General features: G+C 52.7%; 1 protein-coding gene across 1 annotated transcript; it reads left to right on the top strand.

The window, feature by feature from the left end:
• The first annotated feature begins 6,831 nt into the window (after positions 1-6,831).
• On the top strand, positions 6,832-21,340 carry SASH3 (SAM and SH3 domain containing 3). Its single transcript, XM_065915696.1, has 8 exons — positions 6,832-7,054; positions 14,442-14,537; positions 14,910-15,056; positions 16,855-16,996; positions 18,469-18,617; positions 18,758-18,967; positions 19,092-19,242; positions 19,750-21,340. The coding sequence occupies exons 1-8, from the start codon at positions 6,998-7,000 to the stop codon at positions 19,938-19,940; spliced, it is 1,143 nt and encodes a 380-aa protein (XP_065771768.1). The 5' UTR covers positions 6,832-6,997; the 3' UTR covers positions 19,941-21,340.
• The last annotated feature ends 1,356 nt before the right edge of the window (positions 21,341-22,696 follow it).

The following is a 22,696-nucleotide window of genomic DNA, read 5'->3' as shown; positions in this document are numbered from 1 at the left end:
AGACCCAGGGCTTTGCCTCATCTCCCCACAACTTAACTGCCTGTTCTGATCCACCATTTTGGGGTTGAGAACCCTGGCCCCAGAATCCTGGCTGCAGAGGGGGCCACAGCCCCTCACCACCTCCCTTCCTGGACCTCGGATGCCCAGCCCGCAGAGCATCCTGCTTCAAGGGCTTCCCTCTGCATCAGGCAGGGAGACGTTCAGGGCACACAGCAGGGCTAACACAGGGCGCTTGAGATATCATTAGGAACCAAAGATAAAAAAATGCCCCCTTGGGCTCTGATCCTTGGTTTTTATACTGGAGGATAGAGCTTACCAAACCCCTCCTCACCTGCCAATCGCCACTGTGGAGCGGGCCATGTGGAAAACTCCCTTTTCCTAGGAGTTAGGATTCTAGAGTTCTTGTACCAGCTGTGTGGCCTTGCTCAAGTCACTGCACCTCTCTGGTCTTCAGTTATCCCTGCTGTAAACTCCTTGGCCCGCCTTACTCATGAGGTTATGATGAGAGGCCCATGAGATCCGGATGTGACAGCACCCTGTAAGCCAGGAAGCCTCACAGATGAAAACACCATCATCTGCCCACCTTTGGAGGGAGGTAAGGAAAAGGTTTGGGCTCAACTTTTACATATAAATTGTCAAAACTAGACAGGCTTTTGAACAAGTCTCTGTGTTTTCCCAGCTATGCTCCCTGGAGCCCAGGACTCCTCAGAAATGCCACAGGGCAAAGCAGAGTGCCAATTCACCTGAAACTGATGCTATGTTGTCAATCAACTATACTTCAATTAAAAAGAAAAAAGCAGCTGAAGGGGCTTCCCATACAGTTGTATTAGAAGCAATTGCAGGGCCACATTCTGACTGATTGATCTGTGCAGTTGCCTGAGGCCTTGTGCTTAGAAAGGCCCCACACTTGATGTGATATTCTGATGTCATCATCTTGAAATCTTTTAAGATTTTTTCTTAACAAGGGGATGGTTGGATGGCATCACCAACTCAATGGACATGACTCCAAGCTAACTTTGGGAAGAGAGTGAAAGACAGGGAAGCCTGGCATGCTGCAGTCCACGAGGTCAGGTCACAAAGAGTCAGACTCAACTTAGCAACTGAATAACCCAGCCTTTCACTTTGCACGAGGCCCCACAAATGCCATAGCCAGTCCTGACTAATAGCTGGTCAAATAAACAAAAAGCAGGTTTGACCCTTTCAGTATCCAGATGGGGAAACTGCAACAGCAGCCCAGAAAAAAGAAGGGACTTGACCAAGGTGACACTGTTCTTTGGGGTAGGAGCTCAGATGAAGCCCCCAGTACTCCTGACTCAGCTCTGAGCTAGCTCCCCTCCGACTCCCAAGGTGGGCCTCAGTTACTCCCCTACTGGTGCTAATGAGCAAACTGAGGTGCACGGAGACATCTTTGAGGTCACACAGTTGTGATGGCTGTGGTGATGATGGGATTGACCTCCATTTTTGACCTTTTATATCCTTTCTGGAATACAAAAGACCGTGGGTAAGATGACATACCTGCATATGTAAACAGAGACTAAACGGTTCATTTTCAAAATTATGACTTAGTCCTCTCTCACTTGCCCGCCAGCTGCTCCAGCTGTTCATGGGCTAGAACCACAGAAGGGGCGGGGCTAGCCACCCTTCACCCCGCTAAACCACGTCAGCAGTGAACGTTACCAACTCGCTGGGTACTTCCTCATTCAGTGATTGGACCCTCTTGGTGCCAAAAAATAGAAATATGAAAGATTCAATAACAACCGTTTCCTCTCTGTCCATCTTGTCCCTCAAGGTTCTCTCAGCGGGGAGTGGGAGGCACTCCCCAGCCCCGCCCCGCCCAGCCAACCCTTGCCCCGACGCCGGCCCATCTCTTCACTTCCTAGTTTCTTTGTGAAACAGGAACTGAGCAAGCAGTTCAAGTGAGGTAGGCTGGTGGTTGAGAAAGCCCCAGTGGTCCATGGCAAGACCCTGAAGCTGAAAGGCTGATTTCCCTCCCAGTGGTCCTGAGTAGTCCTAGGACTTCTTGCTTGTCACACCTCCTGTGTTCTACAATTGCTTGGGCTGAAGGACCCTGCCCTTGACAAGGTGGAGACACGCAGGATATGGGCTACCAGGTCACGAAGCAGAGATTTTAGCTGGGGTTCCAGATAAGATGTAGGAGTAGGTGCCAAGGCTGGAGGAGAAACTCTGGGTGGAGCCTGGAGGGAACTGAGGTGGAGTCACCCAGCAGGGACCAAGCTTTCCAAGCAGTGGACACTGGGCCAAGAGCACTTTCTCTATAAGTGTCGTCTGAGTAACACTGGTTATACTTACACACACACACACCACACTCCTCCCCTCCAACCCCCATGCAAGGCCCACATCATTGTCATTCTCTTCATTAGAGCTCATGGCCCAAAGTCACTTGCCCAAGGTCATAAAGCCCAGCCTCTTCCTCTGATGGTAATTGCCACAGCTGCCTGCAGGTGTTTTTTTGTTTTTAAACCCAGACCTTATCACGAGTTCAGAGATTCAGAGATGACTGTCTTTCCCTCCCATCAGCCCCTGCTGCCAGGGGCTCCCCAGCCTTCCCAGAGCTGCAAGCTCCTCCTGTGCTGTCTATGTGTGCGGGGATGGTGGCTTCCTGCCCAAGCTCCTGGCTCTCTTCTGCCCTCCTCTCACTTGCACTTCTGCTCTCCTTGCCCCTGACCCCGCCTAAAATGACCACCATGAAGTGTGACAACAGCTCTGACTTCCAAGATGGACTTTACCTTGGAAATGCCCAGGTATATCCAAGGGACTGTGTGGTCTCTGCTTGAATGTTTCTAGAGATAGGAAGATCACTATTTACCAGGGCTGAGCTAGTACCATCTGAATATCAAAAAATGTCTTCCATGAAATGAACCCAAATCTTCCATTTATCTCTTCCCCATCATTCCTGGCCACCTAGAATACTGCCCTTTCGTCTATACAACAGCTGTTTGAAGTTGATTGCTTCCCCATCCCAACCCTCTAAGCCAGGTATTGCAGATGTGAATACTCCCTAGGTTGACAAGGATGCCCCTGTAGATCGCCTGCATTTAATCAACCCTAACTCTCCAGCTGTGTCCCTCCCAGATGCCCTCTGCATCCTCTTCACTCCCCTTTGTTTCAAGGTGGCCCTGTGGTACCCCAACCAGGATAGGGTGGCAATTCTCTCACCTTGTTCAGAAACTCTATATCAGAGGCACTTGAACCTAGTGGTTAATAGCATGGACCTTGAACCCAGACCAAGCCTATGTTTAAGTTAGCTCTGTTACTTCCTAGCTGTGTTGGCGTACACAGTTTGCTGAACCCCTCTGAGTCTTGGCTTCTTCCCTGGAAATGAGGATAACAGCAGTGGCTGCTTTATAGGGTTGATGTAGAGCCCACTGCCTGCCACATAGTGTTCTTATTTTCAACTGGATGCATGTGGGTGTCAGGGAGAGGTGAGAATCAGAATCATTTGGGAAGTTTTCCAAATTTAGATATCGCTTATCTAAACTCTTACTCTCTCACAGCAGGATTGTACCCATTTGCAGAGTGACGGATGCATTCATACATGTCTGGGTCGCATCAGCCACAAATATTCCACCCATGATCATCTAGTAAATTAGAATCTCTTGGGATGAAGTGCAAGTGGGGGGCTGCTCTTTGTGAATGCAGTCTACAATGACCTTAGTGTCTATGGAAGCCCTGGATCTGCCCTCTGAAGATCTATTTGTGTAATACTCCCCCTACCCCACAACACACACACACACACACACACACACACACACACACACACACACACCCCAAAATACTCCTGCCCCACCTATTATACTATACATATCTTTGCCATAATAACCCCAATTTAAACTGCTTACCCTGGTTGGGGATGGCGGGGCCTGTGGTGGTATTAAATGTTTTGGAAGTGCCTCCTATCGTGCTTGGCAAAGAACAATGCTGGGCAGATGTAAGCATGCCGCCCCTACCTGGGATGGAAGCTCCCAGGTGCAAGGGATCCTGAGAGCTACTATCTCACATCTCCTCAGAATGCCTGGCACAAGGCTCTGGGCAGAGAGCTCCATCCTGGGTCCTGTTGCCAGCCCATTATCAAGTTGAAGGTGGCCTTGTTCCCTGAAGTACTGACCTGGATCGCTTTTTCAACTGATGGCTTTGTGTACCTGGAACAGAAACTATAAAATACAAATGTGTTGCCTGGAAGGCAACACCTATTAAAAACGTGTTTAGGGCCCATTAGCCAGCTGGGGCCTGACCTGATGGGACCGGGGCCAGGGCAGTCTGCTGGGACTAACGTTCCGAGAAGGCAAGTGCGGAGGAGGGAGCCCAGGACCCCCTGAGTGGACACAGCGGACCAGAAGAGAGAGATCTGAAAAGAAGCCAGAGGGAAAGGGCTGAAAACCCCCGCTCCCTTCTGTCCCGGGGGCGGGTCGCCCCGCTGTACTTCTCTCGAGGTCCCTTCACCCCCTCCCCCACTCCTCTGCCTTCTCCGGGCCTCGACGAGGCGGTCGCGGCGCCCAGCGCCGGGCTGAGGTGGCTGCCTTTGAAGACTCTGCGGTTAGTGTGTGAGCTCGGCTCGCGGCCCGGGCTGAGCAAACAGGAAGCCTGCACATCCTGCGCGGGCCCGGGACGCGCGCTCGCGGCGCGGGCCGGGAAGGTTGGGCCCGCGGCTCCTCCCCGGCGGCTCCGCTCCGGCCGCCCGAGCCCCAGGTGCCCCAAGCCCCGCAGCCGCGGGTCCCGCGTCCGGCGCCCCCGATCGCTGTCCTCTAAGGCCCGCCGGGTCCCCCACACCGCGCACCGCGGCTCGGCAGTTTCCGCGGCCCAGGGTCGGCCTGGGAGGGACTTTGGGGCTGGAAAGCGCAGACCCCGGGGAGGGTAGGCGAAGGAGTGCGAGCTGGGGGTGCTGGTCTTTTTGCGAGTGTACCGGGCAGGCTGAGTAGGACGGAGCCAAAGAAGTATGCTTTCAGCTTGGGGGGGAAGGACCTAGGCTTTCCTGAGCTCACCCCCACCGATGGATGGTGGGAGGGCATAGGGCAGGCTGGAGAGTAGGGGGAGGAAGTCAACAGAACATCTTGGGAATAACCTCGGATTTCACAATTGCCCCGTAATGGAAAGCCTTAAAAGGGGCACATCTTTTCCCCCAAGGATTCCCCTTCTGGAAATGTATCCTAAGGAAAAAATAAATAAATATTTCCTTTAAGGATGTACGATGAAGAGTCAAAATATCAAGCCAACGTAAATTCATCTGTAGAGGCCTGGTGAAATAAACGTGGTGCATTATGCCTGGGCTTCCCGGCGGCCATTACAAATCACCTCTAGCAGAAACGTGCATAGCACCAGAAAATCTTGATACTGTGGTCAGCTTGACAAGCAGATACCAATGCATTGTGTGAAGTGGGACTTGAACTTTTGAAAATTTAAAACAACTTTATTTAGGTATAATTGAACTACAAGTTGCACTTTTGAAAAGTATACGGTTTATTGAGTTTTTACATTTGTATACAATGATGAACCATCTCCACGACCAAGAATGTGAACTATCCATCACCCCCCAAAGCATCGTTGGGTCCTTCCAGATTTCTCCCTTCCTTCCCCAACCTCCCAAACCACTAATCTGCTCTCTGTGCAAATTGTACTGCAGAGAGAGAGAGAGAGAACAGAAAAGGATATTTGAACTTTGTTCTTTTTGTTTATCCTTCTTTTCTAAATTGTATATGATGCATATGAATCGCTTTTGTGATAAGATTTTCATTAATGCTATTTAAATGTCTGCCACCAAAGACCCACAAAGTGAACACTCTAAACTTAGCACATAGAAGTTCGAGAAATGCCTGCCCAAAGGGACGTTTGCTGGTGGTGTGGACTGACTTGCAATTGCTTTTTTTTTTCGTGATGATGACTTGGTGGTGATAAATATAAGTGGTGATGGCCAAGGGATGTTGACTCTGGGTGTGACTGCTCTGGTGAGGATGGCGGGAGGTGTGCCGGTGGTGGTGGGGATGACAGCTGCAGGGTGATGATGAGGGAGGGTACGTGGCTCTAGGAGTTATGGTTGTAGGGGTGAGGGCATCACTGGGCACGACTGGCTCTAGTGATAGTGTCTGGAAGGGTGGTAGCTAAGAGGATGATAGCTGCATGGGTGACAGTGGCAGTCGGGAGGCAGATACAGACAGATGACCCAGGTGTGTTGACGGCAGGGATGAGAGCCCAGAGGTGTTGGCTGCAGGAAAGTGGTCATGGTAGTAGAGGTGATGGTCGTATGGGGAAGAGTGTCATGGGGATGACTGGTTGTAATGTCTGTAAGGGTAACAGCTGAAAGGATAATGGTTGTGATAGTCACAGAGGCAGTGATGATGACTGTAGGGGTGATGGCTGTGGTTGTTCTAGCAATAATGGCTGTAGATATACTGACGGCAGTGGGGATGACTTCAGGGCTGATCTGTAAGGTGATGGCTGTAGATAGGAGTGATGACTCTAGGGTGATGGTAGAGGTTGTGATCGCAGTGATGATCTTGGTGATACAAGGTGACTGGGAGCATTGGCCCAACACCAGCAGAGAGATGGTCCTACTTCCAGTATCTGGATTCTGGTCAGTGAGATAAAAGACTCGAGTAGGCTGTATAACATCAGGTTGATTGGCCGAAGGACTGGCAAGGATTGCCATGAGATGGCAGGGTAGGGACTTTTCTCTGCTTGTTCAACCCAAAAGCCGTCTGCATCAGAATCTCTGGAGACTGAAGCTGGGACTTCCTTCCTCCCCAGGGGCCGGCAGGGGCTGCGATTGCTGTAAGAGTAGGTCACGTGACGGGGCTTCCTGTATGCCGCTGCCGCCGGGTGTCCATGGCCCGCACCCCCAAGCTGCCAGTGCGGCAGTCAGAGTGGCAGCCACAGGCTCAGTCCATGCCGTGCCCCCTGGACGGTACTGGCGAGGCTGAGCAAGAGGCCTCCGCGTCTCGACACCTAGGAGAGCAGGCACGGAGTATCACCAGGATAGAGGACCATGTTGCGCCGTAAGCCCTCCAACGCCAGTGAGAAGGAGCCTACTCAGAAGAAAAAGGTGAGGAGCATCTTTGGGAATTGTTGCTTCCTTCCCTCTGCTCTCTCAGCCCATCCTCTCCAGAACTCACAGAAGTGGGAAGAGCCAAAGACCTTCTGTTGAGTCTGTAGGTGAGGACCATTCTCCCAAGGGCATGGGACTAGTAACAGAAGTCCAGGAGAGACTTCCCAAATTGTAGAAAAACGGATTTATAGAATACACTCTCGGAAACCTTGAGTTGCAGGATTCAACCCTACCATGGTAAGATACTTAAAATTGGGGACTAGAATCCTAGACTAGAATTTAAGAATTACAGAATACAATTCTCAAGTTGAAGCCTAAGACTGTATTTAGCATAGTCTCTCGCCTACAGCAGTCCCTCACGAGTCTGCCTCTCAGGAGCCATCTCACTCACAGGGCTCCGCTGGGCTGCCCAGCCAGGAGCCATGATGCTCCCAGAGCCCTCGCCCTTTGAGCCTAGCCTGAGCTTGGCCATCTTCATTCAGCTTTGTTGTAGCTCCTGGGGGCCCATAGGAGAGGGGGCCACCTGAAGATGCAGCCCAGATTTCCAGATTCAGGGAAAGAGCCTCCAAACCTGCAGTGGGGTTGCAGGGGGCATGCAGGTTCTTCCGAGCCGGGGAGAAATTATTTGTGAAGAATGAGAAATGAAGCTGCTGAGATGAGGCGTGGGAGTGAGGACTGAGGGGGAAAATTCTGTGGGCGGAGAGTGGGCATATTTTAAAGGCCAGGAAGAAAAGCAGCTGCTCATCTTCCTGGAGTTTTGAGGCCAGCCTAGAAGATTCCTTGAAGGCTCTGCCACATTTAGGTTTCTCTAGTTGAATTTGAGGATTTCTAGACTTCAATCTTGGACTCAATTGTCAGATTCTCCCCAACTATCAGAAGGTACATCCCACACACCCAGCAGGATCCTAGGACCATCCCAGCTAGGCCTGGAGCAGGTCAGAGAGGCTCGGCATAGCCACAGGCCAAGGTCTAGGGCCTCCAGGCCTCCATGGTGCCCTGCTGCTTTCCCCTGGAGCCTAGCCCAGGTGCTCCGTGGGGGAGCCCCTTTGTCAGAGGAGCGGCTCCCAGGCAGAGACCGAACCAGCTGAGAAGCCGAGCCTCAGGGCACTGGGGTGTATATCCTGCTCCCCCTCAAGTCCTGGGGTGGCTGCCACTTCCGGCTGTATTCTCCCCCACCCCAGCCGCTTCGCTGAGGTTGCAGTGGAGGTGGGTGGGTGGGAAAGAGAGTCACGACTCTTCACACAGGCTCTGTCACCCCTGTCCAAGCCCTACACGCCACCAGCCCTGGCAGACTAACCTGGCAGACTTGCCATTGGCTGACCCTCCTCAGCGAGTGGGTCCACTTCCCCTTGCTTTTGGGCTGATGGGGGTGGGAAACGGAGACCGCCCGAGACACTGCTGGGCCTCAAACCACAGGGGAGCTGAGCGGAGAAAAGAGTCTGAGAAAGAGCTGACACTTCCACACGGGCAGCCTGTGCCGCCTCAGGTGGAGGTGCCTGGAGGCTCATAGGAGCCAGAAGTCCCGTTTTTTCTCCCCACTTCCATCATCCAGATTCTGGGTTTGGTGGGTTTCTGGGATTTCCCACAGGCCTCTCCCAGGAGAGTCCAGGCTGTCACAGCCCTCTGAGGGCCATGTCCTCTAGGGCAACATCGGCCTGGCAAACCCCGCCTCAGCCCAGCAGAGCCTGGGCCAGCCCCCAGAGCCACTCTCCCAGCCGCATCCCCTGGAAGCACTCTTAGACAAGCCAGCTTTCCAGAAGGTAGGCACAGCAGCTTCCCCAGGCCAGGAGGCAGCGGCATAGCTCCAACTCTGTGACTTGGGCATGTCCCTGCCGCTCAGAGGCCAAGGCGACGTGGTGGAGGGAATAGCGCAAAGGCTAGTGTGAAGAAAGTGAAGGATGTGCTGGGGACCTTGATAAAGAGGGATAGGTCCTGACCTCCCCACCTCAGGAGGTGGGGATCACCTGTACATACAGTACATGCGAGTACAACAGTACATGCGAGTGCGCTATCACATGTGTGCCTGTGCACACGAAGGGGTGCACGCTGAAGCCGTGGGTGGGGGCAGAGAGTCCACTGCCAAAAACAAGCCTCGGCCCCAGCCCTGAAGTGGAGAAAACAAGACCTTGTAGCTCACCAGATGCTGGGCGCTATGCTGTACACTCATCTCTTAGCTCGTTGGCTCTTCACAACAGCCTTGTGAGGTGGGGGCCAGTGTTGTTTTTACTTTACGGCCAAGGCGCAGAGTGGTGAAGTGACTTACTCAAGGACATACAGCTAGGAAGCTGGGAGTGAAGCAGGGAGTGAAGCAGGGAGTGAAACCAAGATCTGTCAGTGTCCAGAGTCTTAACCCCTTCTCCCTCTACTCTTGTCTCCCTACTGATCTCAAAAGCACTGGAGAAGTCTGATGAGCATAAAAGACTCAACCTATCAGCAGAAGGGCTCTGCAGGGTGGGCCCAGATGGCTATGGACTGAGTGACCTTCCAAGGAGCCCCGAGCAGAGTCAGGAACAAGCCTTCCAGGGTAGTGGGGTCAGGATGTGTGTGTCATGAAGGACTGAGGAGATGCCCAGGTTGAGAGGGGAGGGAGGTTGGGGGAGGCAATACCCCTTGGCTGTCTTTTGGAGACTCTTGCCTCCATCAAAGCATCTCTTTGCACTCTCTCTGATCTGTTGGAATGTAGGCAGTGGACAGGAGTTTGACCTAGGACCTGCCTCCCCTAAGGATAGTCCTACCCCATCGCACACCTACTCCTCACTATGTCCCAGACCTGCCACCAGGTAAAATGGAGTGGAATCAAGGCTCCCAACTGAGGGGTCACTTGTCCACTCCTTCCAGTCTCTCCCTGCGTCTCTCTTCCGCAATCCTGGCACATTACTTTTGCTGGCTTCCTTCCTACAGCACGCCTTGGTGTGCCACCTCCCACCCCCGCCACTAGCATGCACTTCATATGTCTCATGGCTCCTCATTGCCCACAGGCTAACACCATGGCTGGCAAGGGCCTTCTGTGGCCTTTTCTGCTCCACCATTCACCCCATGCACTGGTGTACCCACCATTCCATCATCACTCTTGATCAAACCCTTCCCAGCTGCATCTGGAGCAATCCTGGATCTCCAGGACAGCCCATCGTAAACGTGCCTCCTGGAGCCCTTCTCCCTCCATGCTCCCACCTACTCTCCTCGTAGCTTCTTCCAAATCCCACCTGCAGTCGTCATTACCCTTAATCCACTTCTGTATGAGGGGGCGACTTCGTGAGCTCTGAGCACAGAAACAAGCAGAAGCTTCCAGACTCGCAGACATGGGTTTGACGCTGGCCTCCACCTACTGTGTCACTCTATCTAGGATGCTTCATTTCTCCCAGTCTCAGTGTCCCCAGCTGGAAAGAGTGGGTGTAAGACGGGGCTGCAGGGAGGCTGAAGTGAGTGGACACACACACAGTGCTTGGCAAGGCACCAGGCATAGGGGAGGTACTCGACCTCTCGTTACTGGATCCCACACATGCACAGGCCAGTGTCCAGAGCCCAGAGGGTGCTCAGTATGTGACCGGTACGCTGAAGGAGCAGAGAGCATAGCAGCAGAGACACCTGGGATGGAGTTGGGGGGACGCTGGAAAGCCGTGCTTGCTTAAAAAGCTGGGAAGAAGATGCCAGGCCCAGCAGGGTGAGGCTCTGAGGGGGCAATGGGGGAAGCTGCTTGCAGGGGAGCGGCGCCTTTAAAATTAGATTTGAAGATCCTTTTTATTGAAGTGTAATATCCATACAAAGAAGTGTGTACATCACAAATGTAACACTCGACGGATTTCTGTAAAGTGAACATCACCATGTAGGCAGCCACTGGATCACACAGAACACTTCCAGCACTCCAGAAGTTTCTCTCATGCCCCTGCCAGTCACTGCATGCCCCCTTTCCCCCAAAGGTAACCAACCACTTTCCTGACTTCCAGCTGCATGGATTAGTTTTGAACTTTGTGTACAGGGAACCATATCGTATACCCTGGTGGCAGGTCCCTTCTGCCCAACAGTGGAGCTGTGAGCGTTACCATATTGCTGGGGAGAGTTGCACGAAGTTCATTGCCGTGTGCTATCCCCTGCTACAGTTCACAGGTCCTCCCTACAGCTGATGAGCGTTTGAGCTGTTTCCAGTTAAACTGGGTTCTGAAGGATGGGAAAAGCTACGGTTGATTGTAGGGAAGGTGAGGGGTAGGAGCCGTGAGGAGCTGCCGTGTCCCATGCTCACCCCTCTCCGCCTCACAACAACCCAGTGAGATGGCTCTTCATTCCACCCATGAGGAACCAGAAGCCCAGAGAAGTTGAGAAATTCACCCAGCTTTACACAGCTTTACACAGCTGCTCCATGGCAGAAGCAAGATGTGAACTCTTGCCAGCTGATGCCAAATAAAGAGACTGAGGTTTGGGGAAGATAAAGAAACTTACCGAAGGTCACACTCAGCAACGTGTGACGCCCAAACAGTAGTTCTTTCCGAGAGGCCCACATACTCCCCTTAGACATGAAAATGGGGCTTACAAAAAAAAAAAAAGGAAGAAAGAAAATGGGGCTTACAGTGTACGGTACCATCTCCCGCCCAGGACCCCCAGGAAGGCCTCACTCTAAAGGGAGGCCAAGCAGAAGATCCAAAAGGGCTCAAGGATTTCCACTCATAGCTGGGTAGGGGATCACTTCAGACTCACTGAAAGGCATTCGGGATATTTGGGGCGCTCCTGAGTTTAGAGGTGGGTGGGGCAAAAGACCCTTATCCTTAGTCCCCTGAAGAATTTTTCTAGTCCTTTTTGTGTACCCAGGCCAGGGTTGAGGAGCAGCCGGCCAGGCACACGTTCCAGCGCGGTCCCCATGGGCCTTTTAAGATTGTTTTCTCCCATTTCGAGCTAAAGCTGGGACAGAGGTCCCAGGAGCCAAAAGCCGCCCTCCCAGCCACCCCCAAACCCCGACGACGGCAGATTAATGACAGGAAAAGGAAAGAACTGCAATTAGAGGGCAGCCTGGCGGTCAGCTTACTCTTCTTCAACAAAGCCCACTTCCGGCCCCACGCCTTCCCTGCTGCGTGCTTTCCAGGCTTACTGGTCCCTGGGGCTTCAGGGGCGACTCTCAGCCTCCTAGTCTGCAGACCAGACTCGGGCTTGTGAAGGGAAAGCCACAATAGGCCTGATCGGCCTAAATATAGGCTCCCAGCCTACCCTCTTTGGGCCCGGGCCAGCCTGGTGCCCACCCTCTCTCTGTTCCCTCTTTTCCAGGCAATAAGAGGAGGAAGTTATCCAGGCAGCTGCATCCTAGCTATACAAGAGGGGGGAAATGAATGGAAGGTGGAGGAGAGAAGGGGAGAATGAGGGAGAAAAAGAGGAAAGAATAGTGAGTAGGGAAAACCAGGGAAGGAGGATGGAGGAGATGCATGGGAATAGGAGCGGTCACCCCACCGCCATGCCCTGTACCACTCAGTCCCATTTCCCAGCTCCCCAGCATCACATGCAAGGGGCTTTCTCCCTAAGGGTGCAGGCACCTCACCCAGGAGGCCTTCATGGTGGTGGTATCTGCTTCACCTGACCGCTGGCTTGGTTTCTGGTCCTCTAGCTTGCTGTGACCTCTTGGAAGATGTGACCGCAGCTTCTGATTACCAACTTGCTCTTGGTCAAGACCAAGGGAACTGAAGTGTTCCACTGTAGTCCCTGGAAGCAGGGGACCGATTGTGTGTATGGGGGGGTGTGATACTGCCCCTGCCCTGGGGGATTGTCACTGGACCCCCCTTTCATAGGAAAGAGGATGTGAAACTTTCAACTTTGTGCAGGTTTGGGGCTTCGGTTCCTCAAGCCCTTATCTCTGGTGTCTGCAGCCGACCCCACTCTATCTGTCTGGCCATCTGTGAACCCTGGTTCCTGTGTGCACCTCTGGTCTTGACTGTTGATCTTGATTCGGGTTCAGCCTCCCCTTCTTGTGTCTCAAGTCGGCTCTCCTTACCTGGCCCCACTTTCTCCTGCTATCTCGCCATGTGCATGCATGTGCAGTTAAGAAAGCTCATTTCCTGAAAACAGGCTTATCAGCGCTGTTGACTGAAAAAAAATGCATAACCTAAAAGTTGAGAATTATGGTTTATTGAGTGGACTTTCTGAAGACTTGGTGGGGTGGGGAATGAGGGGAGCCTCTCAGTTCGGAGGGACTGCTCCCAAGAGGTAAGGGAGGAGCCAGAATACAAAGGAGTTTTGTAACAAAGATCAGGTAGTCAGAATATCAAAAGACTACTGTTAGTTAAAGGAAACTAGACAACCCAAGTAAATAAATTTAGCACTTCTCTGTGTTATGGGAAGATGCAAGAGTCTGTGCTTATTGAAATCATTCCCTTGCTATGCAAAGATAAGGGCCAGTATTGTGTTCTTTCCCATCCTGTGTCCCCTCAGGGAGCATCATCAGTGGTGGCCGAAGCGGCTAAGGGCCTGGCAGCCGGCAGCCAATCTCCATCCTGGTGCCTTCAGGCTCACCATGGGGTGACTGATGGTTGGATGACCACTGCATCCTTTGTTTGCTGATGCAGGGGAGATGGGCGACAGTTTTCATTCACAGCACAAACAATAGGTTGAGCCATGGACAGAGGAGCCTGGTGGGCTACAGTCCATAGGGGTCCCATGGGGGTCACAATGAATCAGACAGGACTTAGTGACTAAACAACAAATCTGAACACTGGCAAGTGCGTAGAGTAGCCAGCTCATTAGCAGCTGAGATTAAAAGCAGAGATGAAGACAGAAAATGGCAGCGTTCTTTTACTATGTTAGAAACAATCATTGGTGTCCCAAACCTTCTCTCATTCAGTCTGTACTATAGCTTTCCAGAACGCGTAATGCCAAGTCTTACTGGCCCTTGGATGGGACACCGATGTGTCACGGCCCTCTTTCTTCTTGGGACACTGATGTGTCAGGCTGGAGGCCCCAGTGTGTTTCCCACGATCAGTCACAGGAAACCACGCCTGGGGAAGAGAGAGCCTGGAGGCCGGGCTGCGGGGTTTTGGAGGGTTTGCTCTACTATATGAATAGAGGTGATGCTGTTGTATATGAGGAGGTAGGTCTCCAGTAATAGACACGCATTTCCTCAGGCACATTTAGTCTTTTACTACAGGGTTGTGGGGACCAGAATTAAGGTACTGGTAAAACAGTGGGCTCAGCCTGTGGACCGGGTTGAGGCTCCTGAAGTGAGGAGCCTGCTTCAGGGGCCCACTCACTGCTGAAGAGCAGGATGAGGACTTGCAGCATCACCTCCTCAGCGCTGGGCCCAGCCCTGGGTTATATGCACTGTGTTGGGAGCAGGAACAACTCTGTGCTCCTTACAGACCACAATTGTAATGCAACATAATTTAACCCCCGGCAACACCTCTGCTTCTCCCAGCTCTCCCTTCAGCGCTCCAGCAGCTTCAAAGATTTTGCCAAATCCAAACCCAGCTCCCCTGTGGTGAGCGAGAAGGAATTTAATCTGGATGATAATGTGAGTTTCAGAGCCTCCTTGGGGGATCTGGCTGCGGGCCCTGGGTTGGGGAGTGGAGGGGAGGAAGGGAGGAAGGGGAAAGAGGATTTTAGGATTGTGGAGGCAAAGTCTTTTTAAATACAATGGGCCTACCTCCGCACCCACCAAAATTCTGGGCCCTAAAGCTTCACCTGCATTCTTTTCATTTGCAAATTGCCAATTTAAATATGAATAAATAGGGCCAAGGATAGGTCTGGGGCTAAAATAAGGATGGGGACCTCTCCTTCCCACCCCTCCAGGGTCTACCTGGACCCCAGGGCCTCCTTCTGCTCCCAAGTGATGAACCCAGACATGGCCACCTGGCTTCCCAAATCTCCACATTTCTTGTCACAGATTCCAGAAGATGAGTCAGGTGTGCCAACCCCAGAGGATGCCGAGAAGAGCGGCAAGAAGCTGGGGAAAAAGTGGAGGGCAGTGATTTCCCGAACCATGAACAGGAAGACGGGCAAGAAGATGGTGAAGGCCCTGTCGGAGGAGATGGTGAGGCCTGGGACCCAGGGACGCCGCGGGTAGGGGGGACCACAAGGTCAAGCAGCGGTCTAGTAGGGGGTGAGCATGGCTGTCAGTAGAGCCGCTCCCTGGGCACACTGCCTGGCCCCATACAAGCAGGAAGGTCACCGTGGGAAGGGAGCTCCCCCAGTCAAGCAGGAAGGCACGGTCCTGAGGGAGCAGGAGTGGGGTCTGAGGAGGGATGAAGGTCTGGGAAACAAAGCTTCCTCGGGAGACAAGCCTGAGGAGATGAGTTAGCGTGGGGCATATTCATCCACCACGAAGTTTTACTTGAAACGAGCCACTGGGATTGGGAAGGCTTGATTCAAAGAAGCCCGAAGAAAGAAAATCGAGAAGGCTGGCCTTGGGGAGGGGGTTTGGGGTAGAATACATATATGTATAGCTGAGTCCCTTTGCTGTCCACCTCAAACAATCACAACATTGTTAATTGGCTATATTCCAACACAAAATAAAAAGACTTAAAAAAAAAAAAGGCTGGCCTTGGCCCAGGGAGGGAAAGGCAAGACAGACAGCTGTGGGGCAGGCACATCCAAGTAGCTGAAGTCACACCAGGCGTCTGCTTTGCTCCTGGCTCTCGGAGGAGGTGCCCTGGCAGCAGTGTGCTGGAGTTAGCTCCCGCTCGCGGACTCCTGCCAGCTCAAGACAGCAGTTGCTCAAAGTTTCAGTAATTTCATGAGCCAGGTGTGAGATACAAGTGAGCCAGGTGTGAGATACAAGCATTATTGAAAATTAATTTATACCAACTTAGAATTAAATCAATTATTTTAAGAAGAAATAGAGTAAAGTCAGTTTTCAAAATTCAGTTCCTAACTCTTGTCCTACCTTTCACTGTGCTCTGTGCCCTTATCCCAGTGGCTGGGGGGTGCAAATAGCCAATGCTGCTGCTCGCGCTGGCTTCCCTGGTGGCTCAGTGGTAAAGATTCTGTCTGCCAATGCAGAAGCCATAGGAGATGCGGGTTCGATCCCTGGGTCAGGAAGAACCCCTGGAGAAGGGCATGGCAACCCACTCCAGTATTCTTGCCTGGGCTATCCCGTGGACAGAGGAGCCTGGTAGGTTACAGTCTATGGGGTCACAAAGAGTTTCACATGACTGAGAACGCATGCACGCAGCTCATTTAGGGCCCACCATGGCGGTAGATCTGTTGGCCACTGTGGGAAGTATTTGCAACACAGAAGCTGGCAACCCCTACAACTCAGGGCTTTTATTCCCACTCAGTCACTAGTGAAAACTGCACTGAGGACTGGGGAGGTCCAAGAGCTGTGGAGTCAGGCTGACCAGGCTGTGAGTTCCTGCATGGCCTTGGAAACGTTCCTCCATGACTTCTCACCTGTCAGCTTGGCAGTACCAAGCACCTGTCCTCGAGTGAGGATGACCTGAAATCCTCTGTGTCACACACAGGAACATAGTTAAAAGTAGTGAGTCTCTTCAGCACTGTGACCTGCTATGCACTAGTAATACCTCTGAGTTCAGACTCCAGCACCAAGACTTTTTCTGTGTGTACATGGGCACTTCAGGCTGACACGGCACATTCACATGGCACCAAGGGAGCCTCATTCCATGGACAGAGCAAGCACTCTCAATCCCACTTCACATAAGAGGAAACTAGGGCCCAGAGGGTGCCCTGCAGCCTCGCAAGAGGCATGGTTGGAGTGGCAGCCAGACCCCAGCTCTCCCGGGAGCCCCGGCTCACTTCCTCTGCACCGGGGGCGGCACCATGGGCACCTCAACTGAGGCTACTCAGGGCTTCCTGCCTCTCCTCCCCTCCAGGGAGATACTCTGGAGGAGGGCTCAGCATCCCCAACGTCTCCAGACTGCAGCCTGGACAGCCCCGGCCCTGAGAAGATGGCGCTGGCTTTTTCTGAGCAGGAGGAGCGGGAGCTCCCAGCTCTCAGCCGCCAGGCATCCACAGGTGAGTGTGGGAGGTGGGGGCACACTTGCTGACCCTGGAGTAAAGGACAGGGTGAACACCATACAGGTGACTGTCTGGGAGGGAGTAGTTAGAGAAATTAATCTTTCCTGTTAATCTGCTGGGACCTTTCCCAGTCTCTTAAAATTAAATCTTCCTAACAATCTCATGTGGAGAAGGCAATGGCACCCCACTCCAATACTCTTGCCTGGAAAATCCCATGGACGAAGGAGCCTGGTAGGCTGCAGTCCATGGGGTCGCTAAGAGTTGGACACAACTGAGCGACTTCATTTTCACTTTTCACTTTCATGCATTGGAGAAGGCAATGGCAACCCATTCCAGTGTTCTTGCCTGGAGAATCCTAGGGACAGGGGAGCCTGGTGGGCTGCTGTCTATGGGGTCGCACAGAGTCAGACACAACTGAAGTGACTTAGCAGCAGCAGCAGCAGCAATGATCTCATGGGGGAGCACTATTATCCCCACTTCGTTGATGTGAAAACTGAGGCTCAGGCAAGTTAAGTGACTTGCCCAAGGTGACCCAGTCTTGAATTTAGTTCTGACCTCCAGGAGCCTCCACTAACTGGAAGAACCTTATTGCCCTCTTGGTCTAGGCCTCCCCCACCTTCCAAGGGGAGCTAGAGGCTATGGGCTCCCTGGACATCCTAGGCCGGGGGTCAGGGTATCGGCTCTCCTGCTGTGAAGACTCCACCTCCTGGACACGAGCCCTTGGTTTGCTGGGCCCGGGGCTCCACTTGGCATCTTCTAGATGTCCCTGGAGCTGGACAGGAGCTTTCAGCAGCCCTGTCTGGACAAGGTTCTGCAGGCTGTGGGCTGCAGACCTACAGAGACACTGCCTTTCTCACCCTTATGATTAGTTCCAAGTTCTCTGATGTTTCTCTTGCTCCAAAGACACCTCCTTACCCCCACTAAAAGTCACTTCCGCCCTTCATCCTGCCCTTCTCAGAAAGAATCTGAGTTTCCATGTGATGTTGTAGCTAGACACCGAGTCTTACTAAGTAGACAAAGAAAAAATGTTGGTGCACGCTGTGGTTTCTTGGTGGGAGGTGACTTCCAGGAACCCTGGAGTGGGAGTCGGGAAGCCTAGAGTCTAATAGACCCAGGGCTGCCAATTATAAGGTGAGACACCTTGGGCAGTTCACTTAGCCTGTCTGGTCTCAGTTTTCCTCATCTGCTCATTGGGCTGTTGGTCCAGTTGGTTTCTAGAGACCGTCCCAATTTGCCCAGTCTTTGATCCTCTTATGGTCAACTATTTTCCTGCCTGGGGCCCCTGAAGCTATGCTCGTTAGGGTGGCGGAGAGGTTGGCTCAGAATCACTTCTGCAGTGTGAGACTTCTTGGAGCTCAGTTTTCTTCCCTTGGGATTTCTAGCCAGACCCCCTGGAAGGTAGCAGCTGGGCACTGCCCCAGCTGTCCTGGGGACAAAGATGACCTTCCTCCCCGTTCCATTTCCTGCAGGCAGTGAACTCTGCAGCCCCAGCTCAGGTTCTGGAAACCTTGGGGAGGAATCGACTGCACCGCAGTACACAGGCCCCTTCTGTGGCCGGGCACGAGTGCACACCGACTTCACTCCCAGCCCCTATGACCGTGACTCTTTGAAACTGCAGGTAGGTTAGCATTCAGGCCTCTGCTGAGCCTGGCAGGCTGTACCCATACAGGAGGCTGCACTGAGCCAGGGTAAGGTGGTGTCAGCAAGAGGTCAAGGGGCCTCATCCTCCATCCGTTCTACTCTCCTCTCCTCCCACAGAAAGGAGACGTGATCCAGATCATTGAAAAGCCGCCCGTGGGCACATGGCTGGGTCTGCTCAACGGCAGGCTGGGCTCTTTCAAGTTCATCTACGTGGATGTGCTGCCCGAGGAGGCTGTGGGGCCTGCCCGCCCCAGCCGCCGACAGAGCAAGGGCAAGAGGCCCAAGCCCAAGACTCTGCATGAGCTGCTGGAGCGCATCGGCCTTGAGGTTTGAATGGGGGGCCTGCACGCATGTCTAGGAGCAAGGGATGGGGGCCAGGGCAAGTCAGTTCCAGTTGGAGAGATGGGTTCTCAGTGGGGGTGGCTGGTAAGTGGCCTGCCTCTGCCCACAGGAGCACACATCCACCCTGTTGCTCAACGGCTACCAGACGCTGGAGGATTTCAAAGAGCTACGGGAAACACACCTCAATGAGCTGAACATCATGGACCCGCAGCATCGGGCCAAGCTGCTCACGGCCGCCGAGCTGCTGCTGGACTACGACAGTGAGTGGGCTTAGGAGTGGGGGGTGAGGGGCGGGGAGGCCTGCCCCAGTCCTGCCCTGGCGCCCCTCTGCAGTGGGCAGGCACTTTCTACACTTGAATTCCCATCTCTGGGCAGAGCTTATGAGGAGAAGGGGTTTTAGGAACAGTTGAGTTTTCTCGACCTCTACAACATCCTGTGAGATCAAAGGGAGAGACTTGGGGCCAGAAGAGGTGAGGCACAGACTCCAGGCCTCAGCATCGGGTAATGATGGGGCCAGGATGCAAGAGCAGGCTTCCTGGCTACTAGCTCAGTGCTTAAAACGTTTGCACTCCTGGACAGGAGAGCTGGCCTGGACAGTACTCGGGGCAGGGGGAGGGTGGTGGTTGGCCCCCAAAGGGAGAGACAGCCTCCAGTGGGCTTTCCAGGGTCTCCACCCACAAGGGACCCCTGGGATTTCTGAAGCCCCCTCGCCACTAAAGCCTGAGCACCACCCCCCCAAATTCCTCTTCCTCCCTGGCCTCTGGCAGCTGGCAGCGAGGAGGCGGAAGAGGGCACAGAGAGTGGCCAGGAGCCAGCGGTGAGCACAGTGGCAGAGCCCAAGGTGGACATCCCACGCGACTCTGGCTGCTTCGAGGGCTCTGAGAGCGGGCGTGATGAGGCAGAGCTGGCAGGCACCGAGGAGCAACTGCATGGCCTCTCCCTGTCTGGGGCCCCTTGAGGCTGGAGCGGGGATGGACCCGGCCTCTCGTTGTGGCCCTAGGCCGGAGGACTGGCACTGATCCCTGCCCTGCTCCCCCAGGGGCCCCTAGGGCAGCAGAGGCTGGTCGGGCCTTACAGATGCAACTGGAGTGCATAACAGGTCACACGAGCCCGGCCACCTCCCTCCATCAGCTACTGACAGCACAGCTCTTCCAGCTGTGGCCAAGGCAAGGAGGGGGGGACCAAGAGGCCACAAAAGCCTCCAAACTCTCCTTGCTGCCACACCATCTTCCTTTGTCGTGATGATCCTGAAAAGGGGGCCAAGCCAGTGGTTCAGGTCCAATCTCAACACCCTAGGAAAGGTGACCATTGCAAAGGACTCTTAACTGATCACAGATGAATCCAGATTCTCAAAGGTTTGAAGAAAGCCACATGTATCTTTCCTACTTTCCTTCACCTTAATTTTCTTACAGGTTTAGCCACTAAATCATTGTGCCACTTGAACCGAGTGCTTTCTTCAGTCTCGGTCTAGGATGGGTCAGGATGAGAATGTATAGTTTCTGAGGGCCTTGCTAACTCTGACATTCTGTGATGGTTAAATATTTGTCTGCTGTCCTGTTACTATGGCTCAGGACACCAGTGGGGTTTACTGAGAGGGCTGGAGGGGCTTTGGGCTCCCAAATGAAATGGCTCCTGCTCATCCGTTCCATACCTTCCCATATAACTCAAGCCAAGCTGCAACTGCCCCAGCTTAAGTCAATGCCCACACCCCAATAAGCACCCTCCCAGGCCCTCAAATGACACTTCCCCAAGGCTGAGCCAGACCTGGCTTCCAAGGACAGACTGGCCCCTTAGAGGTCCGGGCCCAGACTTGGCCTCTCACTTGGATCCTTACAAGTAAAGAAAGCACAAAGCTTAATATTGTGGAGTCTGCTACTCCACCTTTACTCTGCTAAAGGTTTTGATGGACCTTGAGCTCCAGAATGGAGAGAGTGTCTGTTGGTAGGGGGCCTCCCTTGACCCCAGTACCAAGTTTGTGCCCAGAATTCCCAGAGTAACTTTCCCAGGGCCCAACTGGCCTGAGGGCAAACACCATGTCTTGAACTTGGACCCAGAACCAGAAACTCTGGTAGAAGCCATCTTGGGGGGACGGTTTCAGTGTAAATATGAGGGAGGTGGGGGGGGGGTGCTTCCAAGGTGCCTCAGTGGTAAAGAATCTGCCTACCAATGCAGGAGACATGGGTTTGGTCCCTGGGTTGAGAAGATCCCCTGGAGAAGGAAATGGCAACCCACTCCAGTATTCTTGCCTGGAAAAGTCCATGGACAGAGGAGTCTGGCGGGCTGAAGTCCATGGGATTACATGACTGAGCATGTGTGCACGAGGGTGGAGGGAAATGGGTTGGTAGCAATAAAGTGGTAGAACTAAATTATTGTCTCCTGCTGTCTTTCCTATGGAGGAGGTGGGAAGGTAAGGGGCAGGGTGTCAGGGGATGGAACAGATCAGTCTCCTTCAAAGCTGGACTCAGCAGAATTTCCTTCACTGTCAGGGCCATCTGTCCCTGCCCCAAAGATGCTCATGCCCTTGATCCTGCTGATGGCTAACCAACCCTCCTCAGAGCCCAGGCTCCTGTGGCCACCAGCCTTGCTCAGGTCTGAGGGTGGGGGGCAATAGCTCTCTCCTTCCTAGAACTATTCATTCCCCACCCCCAGTGACTGAGGAGCCTGTCCTGGGGGCTGTCCAGGGTCCAAGAGGGGGAGACTGGCAGTCAGCATGGCCTTTTCTCTAAGGTCACCTCTTCTCGGGTCCTACCATGTACCCACTAAAGCTCCGCTGTCCCCTGGGAGGTGGACTGGAGAATAGGACCCTTGGCTTTGCTTCTCCAAATTTAACTGTTTTAGGGATGGCAAACTGGAATGTGAGCTCCCACCAGAGTGAGGATGAGGCCACTCTGCTTCCATGCTTTGTTTCCAGCCACATTCATCCAACTACTGTGAGTGGCTGGGCAGCCCAAATGGCCTCACCGCCCAAGGGGTACTGAATAGTTGCTGTCATTTCGAAAGCAACACAGGCTTTGCATGTATCCTCATGCTATCCCCTCCCTCTGAGGGGATATCTTCCATCATCTTCCCAATTTACAGAGGAAACAGGTTGAGTGGGAAACCCAACAAGCTTTCAAAGCCTCACCAGCCCTCCAGAGGGCAGTCTATCCTCTGTGATGTGCCTCTGACATCCTTTGACCCAGTCATTCCCTTCCTAGGATTCCAAAGAGCCACATGAGTGCCACAGATATATGGACAAAGATATTCACGACAGCTTCCTGTAAAAAATTGGAAACAATGCAAATGGGGAATTAGTTAGAAACATTATGGTTCATTCATTACAACATCATTAAACACAATGTTGTAGAAAAATATTTAATGACACAGGAAAAATCTTTGTGATTTTTTATTGTTTAACTTGAAATGCTAAAATTATACAAATAACGTACAAACGTTCTTGTAAAAGAAGTCTGTGCAATATCATGGGGGGAAAGTGAGTAATAAACCTTATTTATAGAGTGATCCATTTTTATTTATGAAAAGAAAATATACACAAGAATAAAGACCAGAAAAATCTGCACCAAATGGTTAACCAGTGGTGATCTTGTGAGGAGGGTGGGTGGGATTAGGGGAGTGAGCAAGAGAGTATTCACCTAATACATTCTTGTCTTATTTGAATTTCAAAACAATGATTTTTGTATCTATAAAAAAGGACCAATGTTTTAATTTTTGAAA

This window comes from Muntiacus reevesi, chromosome X, assembly GCF_963930625.1.
Source record: "Muntiacus reevesi chromosome X, mMunRee1.1, whole genome shotgun sequence".
NCBI lineage: Eukaryota > Metazoa > Chordata > Mammalia > Artiodactyla > Cervidae > Muntiacus > Muntiacus reevesi.
The sequence above is the reverse complement of the archived record's forward strand: the minus strand, read 5'-3'. Positions and strand labels throughout refer to the sequence as shown.

Coding starts and splice junctions, on each gene's coding strand:
- SASH3 (XM_065915696.1), top strand. CDS start 6,998: ATGTTGCGCCGTAAGCCCTCCAACGCCAGTGAGAAGGAGCCTACTCAG. Junction 18,968..19,091: donor TGGAGCGCATCGGCCTTGAG/GTTTGAATGGGG, acceptor CTCTGCCCACAG/GAGCACACATCCACCCTGTT. Junction 19,243..19,749: donor GCTGCTGCTGGACTACGACA/GTGAGTGGGCTT, acceptor GGCCTCTGGCAG/CTGGCAGCGAGGAGGCGGAA.